Raw genomic sequence first — 13,369 nt, forward strand, 5'->3', positions numbered from 1 at the left:
CTTGCAATACTCGCCACGACATCACCCCCGCCGCTCCGCTCGCGGTCAACGCGCACTCTTCTCAAAGCCGCGGCGTTGAAGGCGGCGAGCCCTGCTCCTGTCCGCTCATTGGCGCATTTTCCCTTCCCATTGCCAGCAAATGGCCGAGCACGCCCAAGCCGAAGCTGCGGCGCCCTACGCGGCGCGCAAGGCGTCCGCGGACGAGGACGGCGACTACGACGAGGAGGAGGACGCGTACGTGCTGCACAACCTGGCTGAGCAGGGCCGCGTGGACCGCCTGCGCGCGCTGCTGCCGCTGCCGTCCGAGGGCGCGGAGCCGCCGCCGCGCCTGAGCGTGCTCTCGAGCGAGACGAATCTGCTGGAGAAAGACGACATGGGCTTCCTGCCGCTGCACGTGGCCGTGATCCACCAGCAGACGCTCTGCGCGCGGCACCTGCTGCGCTACTCACCGGCGCTCACGAGCGCCATGCTGCGGCTCAAGGGCGGCGACTTCGGCACGCCCTTCCTGCACCTGGTGCTGCGCGTGGGCGCCATCAACGCCGCGTTCAGCGAGGAGCTGGTCGACGAGCTGTTCGCCGAGAAGGTGGGCCGGGACTTGTACGGCCACGACGTGCGCGCGCTGCTGTTCGAAAAGGTGGCGGCGAGGGACGAGGAGGGCAACACGGTCTTCCACCTGTGCGCGCGCTACGACCTCGTCAAGTGTCTGGACGTGCTGGCGGCGTTCTACAAGCAGCAGCTGGCGGCTGCGGAGGCGGACGAGGGTGCTGGGGTGGACGAGGGCAGGAAGAAGAAGCTGCTGCCACTCGAGACGCTGCTGGAGAAGGGCAACAAGGTGGGCTTCCGGCCGCTGCACGAGGCCATGAAGTACCGGGCTGCAGGTGCGGCGAGGAGGCTCGTGAACGACTACAGCGTGGATGTGAACCCGGTGACGCCACTGCACCAGACGCCGGCGCACATTGCCGCCCTTGCAGAGTTTGCCGATGGCGTGGAGATCCTGCGCAATTCCCCTCGAAATGTCGGGGCGAACTTCGCGCTGAAGGACACACACGGGTGCACAGCAGCCCAAGTGGCCCGCAGGTGCGGTTTCACTGCGCTTGAAGCGCGTTTGGTAGCAGCAGAAGAAGGGAAGGGCGTCGCAGAAGCGGTCGACCACCAAGCGGATGTAGCTCAAAGAGACCAGACGCGATTCTTTTTCCATCCGGAAGTGTGGCGGCACTTGCCCATGGCATATCATCGTCGGGGTGGACCAGACCCTCCGCCAGAAAACCCTGAGCGCATTGACACTTTGGTGGACCCGGTTTTCGGCATCCTGCGCTCTCGCGAGTTCCAGCGGCCGAATGTGAAGTGGGATCATGAGATCGAGCGCGCAGATATTGCCGACATTTTACGCGTACACGAGTTCCACTACGTTGATCGGCTGCGCCAGAAGTGCTCTCCTCTTGCTGCGTCAGTCCTGGGCAAGATGGCCGTGGCATCGAAAAATGATGGCACAAGGCATCATCAGTTCCCGGGACAACCAAAATCTGCGCCTAACGATGGTGGTGACGATGCGGAGGAATGTCATGCCACATGCTCGTTAGATTTGGATACGGCGTTGTCGCTTCGTTCCTATGATGCGGCCGCCCGTGCTGCTGGAGCAGTGTGCAAGGCAGTAGACGAGGTCGTGGCCGGCAAGTGCAGGAATGCATTCTGCATCGTACGACCACCTGGACATCACGCTGGACCAGTGGGCAAAGTGGTGTGTGAAAATGACCCGGAGGGAAGCCTAGGCTTCTGTCTATTCAACAATGTTGCTGTCGGCGCAGCGTATGCCCGAGCACATCTAAAGCATCGCGGAATTAACAAGGTGGCTATCCTTGATTTTGACGTGCATCATGGCAACGGCACGGAGGAGATCGTGCGACAGCTCGTGCCATCCACCAAAGAGATCACCTTCGAGACGCCCTACGGCACGGGTAAACAGGTTGTGCATCAGTACAAGCCCTGGCGCAGTGACGACGACGCGGATAACGTTTTCTTTTGCTCAGTACACGGCTACGGGCACAAAGACCCCGAGAACAAGGAGGAACTGGCGAAGGGCGAAACCCAGGGCTGGTTCTATCCTGGATCGGGCGTCTCCAGCGTGAAGGAGTCACCTGTCATTTGGGATGAAGGCCTGGAATTCTGCCGGGAGGGGTCCTCCGCCTCGCGCCTGAAATGGCGAAGTGCTTTCCGGGACCGGATCCTGCCCAAGTTGCGCGAGTTCAACCCGGACCTGATCTTCCTCTCGGCGGGCTTCGATGCCCACAAGAAGGAGCTCGTGAACTGGGGCTACGTGTCGCTGCTCGAGCAGGACTACGAGTGGCTCGTGGGCCACGTGAAGCAGATCGCCAACACGTGCTGCGACGGCAGACTGATCTCGGTGCTGGAGGGCGGCTACAACTTCCACGGCCGCATGGTCTCGCCCTTTGCGCGCAGCGTCGCGGCGCATACGCGAGCGCTCATCAACCCGGCGCAGGAGCCATGGGACGAGGAGGAGATCGCCAAGGAGGCCAAGCACGAGCAGGCGCTGCTAGCCAACTACCTCGCCCCAGCTGCAGCGCCCTCCGTTACGGTACTGCAGACGAAGAAGCGTGCCAAGGCGGACGCGGAGCCCCTCGCGCGGTCCAGGAGCAAGCGCGCCAGGAAGGACGTGGACTACGTGGCGCTGGCCAAGGAACTGGCCGAGCACCAGTAGCGAGCAGCATCACGTTAGTGATACTAGTGAGACGAGGCGCCAAAGATACTTTTTTGCTAGTTTGCTACCGGTAGATTGATTTGCTTGGAAGTCGTTGAAGTGGTGAGAAAATGACTACGGGCCGACGGGGTGAAGCATGGCGAACGGCGAGGACACCGCAGCAGCAGATGTCGGTGCGAAGGCATTGCCGCTGCCACCGCCTGAAACCCGCACTTCGATGACAAGCGAGCACGCCCAGCTGCTGAGAAACCGTCAGGAAACCGCGTGTTAAATGTTCGCTTTTTCCCAGCATAACATCTCTGCTTGCTTTTCAGGCTACAACTGCACCTTGCCTTGTAGCTTGCCTGCATTGCTCACACTTGTGGCACCAGCGAAATTTGTCGTCACCCCATGCGCGGCAGAAACGCTCGGGCGTTTTCCTGAAATTATTGGTGGGGCCGCTACAACATCGCAAGGGAGAGCTGCTGGCGCCGTCGTCGCCGAGGCACCGCAGCAGCAAGGCAAGGCAATGCGATCTGAAGGCCTCCGTCTGCCTGGCACGCGGGACACGTCGGCTTCAACGTTGGATCTTGTACCTACACTTTTCCGACTATCGCCACCGGATCTCTCCGCGAATATTGCCGCTGATTGGCTGCCCACCGAATGTGGTCACAGACTGCCAGCGCATCCCGCGTCCCCCAAGCACTCGCCGTGTCTTTACCGCCTCCGACCGCCAGCATAGTGAGACCCAGTCAAAAGGTGAATGACATGCGATACCCACTGCTGCTGTTGACCCGGGACCACACTCCAGCGCGGAGAGATAAATGTAGAGGCCGATCTGCGCGGCTGCCGCTCACCTGCCGTGCGTGCAGACGCTGCTGGACCCGGCGAGCAGCGCAGGGCGCGCAAGGCTTGCTCAAAACGGGATGTGTAGCCATCTTGGGCACAGTTGCACTATAGGGGTCGGAAGATCTGATTGACTTGAGCCGACTATGGCGCAGCCGGCTGCCATGCTTGCGCTGAATGCTGGTTTGGACAGGGTTTGAGTAAGGAGCTGGGAAAGGGCGCCGCGAGTGAAGCTCGCGCTGTGATTGGCCAGATTTAGGTCATGTTTCGGGCCAATCCGTGCGCGCCAGACCTATGATATGAGTGTCGCAGATGTCGCACCCGGGGTCCGATTAGTATACTACCGTAGTATACTTTGATAGTACTCTGAAGATGATAATTGGGGGGGGGGCTGGCTCCACTTGTCTGTTCGGACGCTGCCGCAACATGAGCCAGGCACTTCCGTCGAGCCAGCTACGCTTGCCCCCCCTCCCCGTATTTGCAAGGAATACTGGTGTGCTGCGCACTTACACCAGTCTGATCGTCTAGAATATCGCAGCTCCCTCAGCAAGACACAGTCCCGCCGAAACGGGCAATCGCGGGCGCGATCAGGACGGTCAGCTTCAACATGCTGCTTCAACACGCTACTTTAGTTTAACACACTATTGCTCATCGACACCCTGTTAAACTGGCGGTTGAAGTGAGCCTTCAAGCCTAACCAGCCCAGCTGGTTTTGACCGCTGACAAACTCTTCTAATTACGCCGCATTCTGTTCTTAGATACTGTATTACATGTATTTGTCAAAGTACTATTGGTAGATGTACAAGATGATGGTCGACGTACTCGTCGAAATCACTGACAAAAGTTTGGGGGACGGTTTGGGGACTCTTGGACGCACTACGTAGAGTGAAATGATCCATGCTCAATTTGCATTCTTGAAAAAGGCCAAAACTTATTATTAAATGTTTTGAGGTCAATAAGTCGTAGTTGAATAGATACCGCATGAGCAACAAGGGTGCACTCGGCTGTCGGCCAGTTCCTAGAGATACACGCGATCATGGCGAGGTCCGATTGTATACCGTAAAGATATGTTAAAGCGACAGCACGTGGGGAATATTTACATCAGAGCTCCTCGCATTCAACACCGCCTACATGTCCACAGATGGCTGGGTGGATGAGTTCTCAAGCGGCGGCAAACTAGTCCCGTTGATTTACTAATAAAAGTGTAGCTGAGTTTGTCGAAGGATCGTTCTTACAAGCTTTTCGCGAGTTGCGCAATTGACAACTGAGGGGTTAGTACTTTCACTTTGTCTAACGTAGTACTCGGAGCCCGATTACACAGCCGCAACCCATTACTACGATTTCGGACATTGAAGATGGGGCCGGCTCCGCGCTCCGCGATTGGCTGAACGGGCCCAGCTGGCTGCTGCTCTGAATTTTTGCGGCCTCAGTTAGCAAAAAGACAGCCGCAGGTCACTTGCCGTCCGACAGCAGCAGCAGCAGCAGCGAGCGAGCACCCACCACCTCCCCCGCCCAGGACCGCGCGGCGCTCCGACGCCCAACACACAGCAACACACAGCAACAGCAACAGCATGAAGGACGCGACGTCCAACAACAGCAACAGCAGCAGCACCAGCGGCGCCATCGCGCCAGCCACGCCCACGGGCACGCGCCGCCCGCGCGCGCAGAGCATGCAGCACTTCGGCGACAAGTGCTCGGTGCCGCGCGAGTGCTGCAGCTCCGGCTCGTTCGTGAGCAAGCTCTACCGCATGGTGGACACGGAGCCGTCCTCGATCGTCTCGTGGTGCAGAGGTGCGTCGTCTTGTCCCTTTGGGTTGAAGGGGGCGAAGCGAAGGATTGCGACTCACTCTTGTCTTACCCTCTTGTGTACCCTCTGCAGGCGGCAGCGCGTTCTGCATCGTGGACCCCAAGATGATGGCCGAGCACTGCCTGCCCAAGTACTTCCGCCACCGGCGCTTCTCGAGCCTCATCCGCCAGCTCAACTTCTACAGCTTCTACCGCGTGCAGGAGGGCCAGCTCACGATCTACCAGCACTCGTTCTTCCGCAAGGGCCGCCCCGACCTGCTCGTGCACATCAAGCGCCGCGGCGCCGGCAAGGCCAAGGACCCGTGGTTCGACCCCCTGGCCAACACGAGCAGCAAGGCCCCCGAGCAGAACGCGGCGCTGACCCCCATGGGCGGCGCGCAGACGCCCACGATGACGCCCACGCCCCTGGGCCTCGCCGCCTGCTACTCGCCCATGGCCAAGCCCGTAGCGCTGGACAACATGTCGCCCGCGCTCAAGCCTGCCATGATCCAGGCCTGCCCGCCCTCGGTGGACCTCGGCGGCTCGTACCTGAGCGACGGCCTCATGAAGAAGGACATGGACCACGCGTACCCGCTGTCGTCGGCGCTCAACATGAGGAACGAGCTGCTGTACGGCGACATGCTGGAGTCGAGCTTGTCGCTGCCCAAGACGACGAGCGGCTTGTCCGCGCCGTTGGACATCGACATCCAGGACTTTCTGACGGACGACTGCAACATCACGCCGGGCCAGATCGACGACCGGCTGTGCGGAGGCGTCAACCCCAACAAGTGCGCGATCGTCTCACGAGACTGTCTCAAGTTCGACGACCCGCAGAGCCTGGAGACGTCGCCCGTGCTGACCAACCAGGACGACGCCGAGTCGGCCAGCTTCGAGAACGAGGTGCTCATGGACCTCGCCAACGTGGAGCCGGGCGCGTGGGAGGTGCCGCTGTCGCCGCTGAACGACGAGGAGGACATGATGCCGTGGCTGGACCTGTGCTTCTAGACTGCATGGTTGATGCGTGCCGATAGACGAAGCCCGTGACGCTGATTATTTATGCCCCAGCGACGCTGCCCCGCCCGAGTCTGTCCCCCCCTCCCCGTCCGACGAAGTCAGCCCAGTCCCTCCCTCCCAGGCCCCGAGGCCCCGGCGCAATTTTTCTATCATCATCGTTCCCATTCTGACTCGAGTGAGTGTCGTAGGATGTAGGTAGGCAGAGGAATTAAGTTAGCAGTAAGTAATTAAGGAGGATAGGAACGTAGCAGTATGTAAAGTAGGACAGTAGGCAGCAGAGCGAATGAAACGAAACACGATGAAAACCCTGATTGATAGTGCTCGATGGCGTCGATCGTCCAGCATTGCTCCGGTCCGCTTCCATCATGTTGCCAAGGTGTCATGATCGATGCCTCCATTCTCGGCGCAAGCAAGCAGTGTTGTCGAGCCGCGGGATAGGCAAACCCATGTTGAAGGTACATGCAACATCGGGCTCAACATGTAGAGACGGCCAAACGATGTGCAGCTCATTTGCATCTGCAGACAAGCCCTGAGCGCTCCAGGCGGCGCTCGCAAACAAGCACACGCGTGCGTGCATCCTCATGATCGGTTCATTGCTGCCTCCATTTGCTGGCTATCTTACTGCTTGTTAGTACTTGAAGACGGACACACGGCCAGCCACGGTCTGCGTGGACTGCCGCGCCTCCTCCTCCTTGAACGCCAGCTTGGTCTCCTTCTTCTCGGCGCGACGCGCCATCTTCTCCATCTTGACGGCGGCCTTGCGCGTGCGCTTCTGCTCCTTGGTCTCGCCCTTCTGCCTCCGACTGGCCTCGGGCTGCTGCTCCTTGTGCTTGGCCGGCTTGCTCTTGACCGGCGCCTCCGTCTCGAACACGCCCAGCGGCATGCCCGTCTTGCGCGACAGCGTTACCTTCTGCTTGCGGATGTCCACGCCCTCGGCGATGCTGGCGATCACGGGCTGTTTCTTCTTCTTGCGCCGCGTCGGGCCCTCCTCTCGCAGCACCGTTGGGTGGTTGTCCAGCGTCGAGTACGTGCTCACGATGGTCTCGCAGTCCCATTGCTCACGCTCCTCGCGCTGCAGATACTGGTTGCGCTCGAAAAGCTCCTGCAGCTCCTTCTCCTCGCGCTCAGCGCGCGCGACAGAGTCTTCCGGCTCCTCCTCGTCTTCGGTCTCAGCATTTTCATCGTACTCGTAAGCGTGGCGCTCAGCCTCGCACTCCTCAAGCACCTGCTTGAGGCGGTTGCCCGCACGAAGCGGGTTGCCCAGCTTGCCCTCGGCGTCGGCCAGCTCCTGCTGCACGAACGCGTAGTCCTCCACCACGGCCGCGAGCAGCTCGCCGTCCAGCGTCTCCTTGCCGCGCGTCTCCGGGTCGTCCTCCTCCAGCTCGCCCAGCTGGTCGTCGTCGTACTCCTCCGCCAGCGTCTTCTCAAAGAGCTCGTCCAGCACGCGCTGCTCCTCGCCGCGGTCGGGCGTCTCGACGTCCTCGGGCTGGGCCTCTCCGTCGCTGAACTCCTCCTCATCCTCGCTAAACTCCTCGTCCTCGCTGTCCGTGATGTTTCCGCGGTAGAGCGGCGTGACGCCGCTGGCCGCCTCCATGAGCTTGGCGATGTGCGCGTCGTAGTCGAAGTCGTCGGCGGCCGCGTCGTCCGCGTTCTCCTCGGCGGCCTGCACCACGAAGTTGTCGTCCAGCTCCTCGAAGGCCTCGTCGTTCACGAGCGCCTCGCGCAGGTCGTCGTCCATGACGTCCGTGGTCAGCGTGATGGCGTCCAGCAGGCGGTCCTGCTCCTCGGCGCTGGGCAGCGCGTCCTCGGGCAGGTCCACCTTGCGGGACAGCGCGCGGGCCTCCTCGCCGGCGTCGAAGCGGCTCGTGGCCGAGTAGAACTTGCCCTGCCCCATCTCCTTCATGTGCTGCGAGTAGTCGTAGCCGTCGCGCGGCAGGCCGTTCTCGTCCACGAGGTCCTCGGCCTCCACGCCTCCGAAGCGCACCTTGCGCACGGGGAAGGCGCTCTTGCTGCTGCTGGTCTTCTTGGGCGCGCTGCTCTTCTTGGGCGCGGGCGTGTCGATGAGGTCGGGCATCTCGTCGTCGCTGTCCGAGTCTTCATAGTCCCCGTCGTCATCAGACTCCGAGTCCGAGCGCAGCTCCACGTGCTGGCTGGAGGACAGCAGCACGTACTTGGAGGCCTCCGGGTCGTTGGCCTTGGGGTCGCGCTGGCTGCGGTGCACCACGTGGAAGTGCTGCGCCGTCTTCTTGTTGATGAACTGTTTCTTGCGGACCTGCAGGGCGTGCGAGAGACGTCAGAGGCGTGGCATTTAGACACAGCAGTAGCAGCAGCAGGCACTTGCCATGGTGGCGGAGGATGATTAGCAAAATGGCCGCAGCGTTTCGTCAAGGCCAGTCGCTCAGGCAGACTTTCGGCCAATGGCTGAGCCATAAAATCAATTTTAACCAGTCGCTGACTGGCTGAAGCAGTTGAACATGTAGCCATGTTGACGAGGCTAATGGAGACGATTAAGGGATGCTAGGAATGGTACTTCGTCTCTTGTTGTATGTTAATGAAGCTGTCACTCTGTAGGAGCGAGCGCGCGGCCCGGCGGCTTAGAGCTTGGCCAGGGCGTCGTTGACGGCGGCCAGGCCCGAGGCGTCCAGCTTGTCGGCGGAGCCGCCGCAGGCGGCCACGAGCGCCTGCAGCTGCTCCATCTCGAGCGAGTCGCACAGGTCCTCCGTCTTGATGACGTCGATGGCGCCCTCGAGCTCCTGCTCGGCGGCGGCCGTCATGATCTCGCGGAAGGCCTTCTTGACCTTGCGGAAGAGCTTCTTCTGCTTGTCCTTGGCCATCTTGGCGTCCTTGCGGGCCTCCTTCTCCTTCTCCTCGGCCTCCTTGGCGGCGCGCTCGGCCTCCTCCTGCTTGCGGTTCTCCTCGTCGATGAGGCGCTGGGCAGCCTCCTCCTTCTCGCGCTTGGCGCGCGCCTTGCGGTCCTTCTCCTCCTGCTTGACGCGGCGGATGCGCGGGTCGTTGGCCAGCGCGCGGTCCACGAGGCTGGCCAGGCGGGCGTACTCTTTTTTCTTCTTCTTCTTGGCCGCGGCCTCGTTCTTCTTGGCCATCCAGCGCTTGTGGTCGCGGTGCTCGGCCGAGTCCACGTCGTGCTCCGAGTCGTGCGTGAAGTCGCGCCACGAGTCGAACTTGTTCCAGAAGTCGTAGAAGGCGTAGACCTCGTCGATGGGCAGGTCGTCGCCGCCCAGCGCGGGCACGGGCTTGTTCTCGCTGAAGCGCGCGTTGGCCACGAACACGGGTCCGTAGAGCTCGTAGAAGCTCTTGCCCTCGCCCTGCGGGTCGTTCTCCTTGATCTTCTCGCTGCCCGAGGGGATCCACTCGTCGAAGTCGCACTGCGAGTCGTACGCGCGCTTCTTCTGCGGGTCCATGAGCGTGGCGAAGGCCTTCTGCACGGCCAGGTAGTTCGGGTCGTTCTCCGTCTTGCCCGTCTTGTCCGGGTGGTGCTCGATCAGCACGCGGTGGTAGGCCTTCTTCACCTGCTCGTCCGTCACGTCGAAGCCGATGTCGGCCAGGCCCAGCTGCTGGTACATGGTCAGATCCAGGAAGTTCTTGCCGCGGATGCTGCGCCGGTACTTGCGCAGCACCGACTCCTCCTGCTTGCGCAGCGCGTCGCGCGCCTTCGTGGCGTCGTCCACGTCCTCGCAGCTGGCCGAGCGGCCGCGCGCCATGTTGCGCGCGCGCTTGTTGAAGGCGCGGCCCACGGGCTCCACGCGCTTCTGCGCGAAGTAGCCGCCCAGGCCCAGCACGGCCTTGGGCTCCGCGAAGTCCGCGGGCGGCGTCGGCAGCGACAGCGTCAGCGAAGACATCCTCTCTCTGCTGCGGCGGGGATCGATTCTATTGTGCTAGAGCCCCACGCACGAGCTCCGAAGAGCCGAGAGCCAATGGTTGGCCGGCCGGACGACCTAGGATACCGGTATACCACCGGTATACTGGTACGACCGAAGTATTTTTTGAAGCACCTGAAAACTCGTCCCGCTGCTCGCCCGTTTAACTATAAACAGTACTTGGAGGTGGCCTCCCATCTAGCGCGATAGAATTAGAAACAAGTGCGGTACAAACGAATATGTGTGAATATCACACGAAACAAACTTTCCGCACTGCGCACAAACTTGTATATCGGCCGAAGTATGCCAACCAGCTTCTTCCGGATCCAGAGCGATATTTTGTGTGCGCCTGTTTGAGAGACGGGTATGCGTTCTTGCAAGATGAGTTGTTTCCGGCCTAATTTTGGATTTCTGATTTTCGGGAATTAGGTTTCGATTATCGAAACCGAGCCATTTGCTAATTCCTAATTTAGAACGACTGATGCGTTTACGCAGACTATCTATTTTCAAAGCCGAGACATTTCCCTAAGGCTAATTTCGGCGCTAATTTCGGACATTTCGATTCGACGAGGTATCGATTATTGCATGGGGTTGTTCTCGGCCTAGTTTCGGATTTCGGATTTTCGGGAAATCAGGTTTTGGCGACTATCAATTTTCAAATCCGAGCCATATTCTATTTGTTAAATTCGGTTGCGCAGTTCGATTCGACGAGGTATGCATTCTTGCAACATGGGTTGTTCTCGGCCTAATTTCGGGCGCTGGCCGCTTTTTTTCGGGGTCTTGAAACTTGATATCCGAAAATAAGTGTTCCAGATTTATTTTCGGGCCCTTCGGCGCTACTTTCGGTCCTTAAACTAGCGAGCTGCCGCCCACCCACTGCGCAATAGAGCTCGCAATCGGGTACCTGAGCCCGGGTTACCCGGCCGGGTATACCCAAACTTCAGGTAGGCCTCGGGTGGGAAGCGGGTACCCGAGTCTATCTGTAATGTTGCATACAGTACAACCGCTTGCCTTCTTATAGATATAGCCCGCGTCTCCGTGCTATTTTCATCCCAAGAAACGACAAGAAGCTGGAGAGTACCAGTTCTTTCAGTGCTTCTCGACTGTATCATATACTAAACCGCGTGCAGGGCCGTACTCGCTCGCACAAAGAGCAGAAAACAAGTTCTGCTTCATTCATTGTGGGTGCTGCAGACTTGTGCTCTTCGGACGAGAGCGATGACGACAATGCACCATGCGTAAATCTTGATGAACAAGGGGAGTTCGACAAATACATGAGCTGCTCCCTAAGTAAAGACGACAAAACCAACCTCGACATGTTGGAATGGTGGAACTCCACAGGTAAACCAGCATATCCGAAGCTTGCGATGGTGGCAAGGGCGATACTGTGCATTCCGGCGTCAAGCGCCGTATCGGAAAGCAATTTCTCCACTGCGGGAACCGTAATGTGTAAGTCGCGGAATTCCTTCAATCCATCGATGCTAGATGATATTCTCGTAGTAGCGATCTCATCGACTGAGAGTAAAGATGAACTCACCATATATTGCACATTTGTTTTGAATGGATATAATGGGCCGGGTAAAGTTCGGGTACCCGAACGGTGCTGTCGGGCGGGTGCGGGTAACCCAAAAATCGCCATTTGCGAGCTCTGCTGCGCAACCAACGAGCGAGTCGCAATGCGTTGCTGCCACTAGTAGTTAGTTGCAGCTCGAATGCTGTGCGTTGCTGCCCCTACTAGTTAGTTGTGTGTGCTATTGTCGCAGCTCCGAGCACCCCGAGTCACCTGGTTTCGTGGCGAAGGAAGGGTGCCTGGGCCGGCGCGCTCTCAGCAGAGCGAGGCGCTCCGCGAGGCAAAGGCTGGCGCCGGCGGACGGGGAGAAGGGGCGCGAGTCCTGTCGTTCTGCGTCTTCGCAGACAGGTGGAGGCGCCGGTGCACGGGCGCAAGAAGGTGTCGCCGGAGCCGCGCAATGTGGTGCCGACACAGTTCGCTATCTTCGTACGTAGCACTGCAAAAGTAGGACTAGCTGGTTTGTTTGGCGGTGTTGTGCTGACTGAGGCCGTGCATGGGGCGCTCGTCGTGCGCCAACAGGAGTCTCTGGAGGACGAGATCGTCCGGTGGACACGGGAACGGAGCGTTCCCGGAGGCTGGGCGCACGCTGGGGGAGAAGATCAGCGAAGCCAACACGTTTCTGGATCGAGAGCTGGCGATCGAGTAGCAGCGAGGCGTCGGCGTGAGCGGCGCCATCGTGTACCAAGGCAAGGTGCTGCTGAGCCAGGGGTACGGCCTTAGCAAGGTGAAGGGGATCGGCTAATACTTGCTGTGATACCTATCTCACAGCTCACTTTTGTTGTATTGCAGTCGGACGATCCCAGCAGCCAGGTCACAAGCAGAACGCTGTTCCAGATCGGGTCGGTGTCCAAGACTTTCATCAGCTTCGGCATCGCCATCATGGTAGGAGATTGATTGTCTACGATATGCTTAATGAAATGGGCATCTATCCAACCACGTTACAGGTTGAGGAAGGGAAGTTGTCCTGGGGCGATCCGGTCAAGAAGCACCTCCCGTCGTCCAAGCCCTTCGACAAGTACGCCGAGGAGTATGTCACCATTGGCGACCTGTGCGCTATGAACTCAGGACTGAATGATCTACCGGATGTGGGGCGATTGTTCGGGGTTTATCCGACCGATGAGGATCTGGTGGCAGGTCTGGCAAATAATGAGTCTGCCCACACCCTTCGTGGTGGCCACGGCCACGCCAATTCGAACTTCGCCATTCTTGGACAGGTTATCAAGAGCGTCAGTGGACAACCCTGGGATGTCTATCTGCAGGAGCGTGTTTGGGACCCGCTCGGCATGACGCGTACGTTTGGCTCAGCTTTTGATACATTTGGACACGTGCGCGAACGCACAGCGAGATGAACGAGGCGTGATGTCCAAGGATGGGTTCATCCGCCTCGTCACGTGTGTGTATTACCTGAACGACGAGTGGGAACCTGACCACGGTGGAGAGCTTCGCGTTCATTTGAACAACTCGAAACACTTGCCAGCAGTAGCCCGTGTGCAGGCGCAGCAACTGTGCCAGGATGAAGAGTATTATCTACAGATCAACAGTCACATGCGTTTCCGTTCCGCTTCTCCTTGCGTCAGCGTTTGA

At 59.5% G+C, this 13,369-nt stretch overlaps 5 protein-coding genes across 5 annotated transcripts; 3 read left to right on the plus strand and 2 right to left on the minus strand.

Moving 5' to 3' along the window:
* Positions 1-139: 139 nt before the first annotated feature.
* IUM83_13013 (Histone deacetylase) lies at positions 140-2,716 on the plus strand (the record flags this gene model as incomplete). The annotated part of the gene is made up of 1 exon (XM_067937666.1): positions 140-2,716. The coding sequence occupies one exon, from the start codon at positions 140-142 to the stop codon at positions 2,714-2,716; it is 2,577 nt and encodes an 858-aa protein (XP_067795681.1).
* Positions 2,717-5,112: 2,396 nt separating this feature from the next.
* Positions 5,113-6,331, plus strand: IUM83_13014 (heat shock transcription factor; the record flags this gene model as incomplete). Its single annotated transcript, XM_067937667.1, has 2 exons — positions 5,113-5,332; positions 5,421-6,331. 2 exons carry the CDS (start codon positions 5,113-5,115, stop codon positions 6,329-6,331), a joined length of 1,131 nt encoding a protein of 376 aa, XP_067795676.1.
* A 637-nt stretch (positions 6,332-6,968) lies between these two features.
* Positions 6,969-8,684, minus strand: IUM83_13015 (uncharacterized protein; the record flags this gene model as incomplete). Its single annotated transcript, XM_067937668.1, has 2 exons — positions 6,969-8,612; positions 8,682-8,684. 2 exons carry the CDS (start codon positions 8,682-8,684, stop codon positions 6,969-6,971), a joined length of 1,647 nt encoding a protein of 548 aa, XP_067795675.1.
* A 250-nt stretch (positions 8,685-8,934) lies between these two features.
* On the minus strand, positions 8,935-10,197 carry IUM83_13016 (DnaJ subfamily C member 2 protein; the record flags this gene model as incomplete). Its single annotated transcript, XM_067937669.1, has 1 exon — positions 8,935-10,197. One exon carries the CDS (start codon positions 10,195-10,197, stop codon positions 8,935-8,937), a length of 1,263 nt encoding a protein of 420 aa, XP_067795678.1.
* Positions 10,198-10,272: 75 nt separating this feature from the next.
* On the plus strand, positions 10,273-13,134 carry IUM83_13017 (Enoyl-CoA hydratase; the record flags this gene model as incomplete). The annotated part of the gene is made up of 5 exons (XM_067937670.1): positions 10,273-10,304; positions 12,130-12,211; positions 12,305-12,493; positions 12,575-12,667; positions 12,730-13,134. The coding sequence occupies 5 exons, from the start codon at positions 10,273-10,275 to the stop codon at positions 13,132-13,134; spliced, it is 801 nt and encodes a 266-aa protein (XP_067795677.1).
* Between the last annotated feature and the right edge of the window lie 235 nt (positions 13,135-13,369).

This window comes from Phytophthora cinnamomi (assembly GCF_018691715.1).
Source record: "Phytophthora cinnamomi strain GKB4 chromosome Unknown Contig19, whole genome shotgun sequence".
Classification (NCBI taxonomy): Eukaryota; Oomycota; class Peronosporomycetes; order Peronosporales; family Peronosporaceae; genus Phytophthora; species Phytophthora cinnamomi.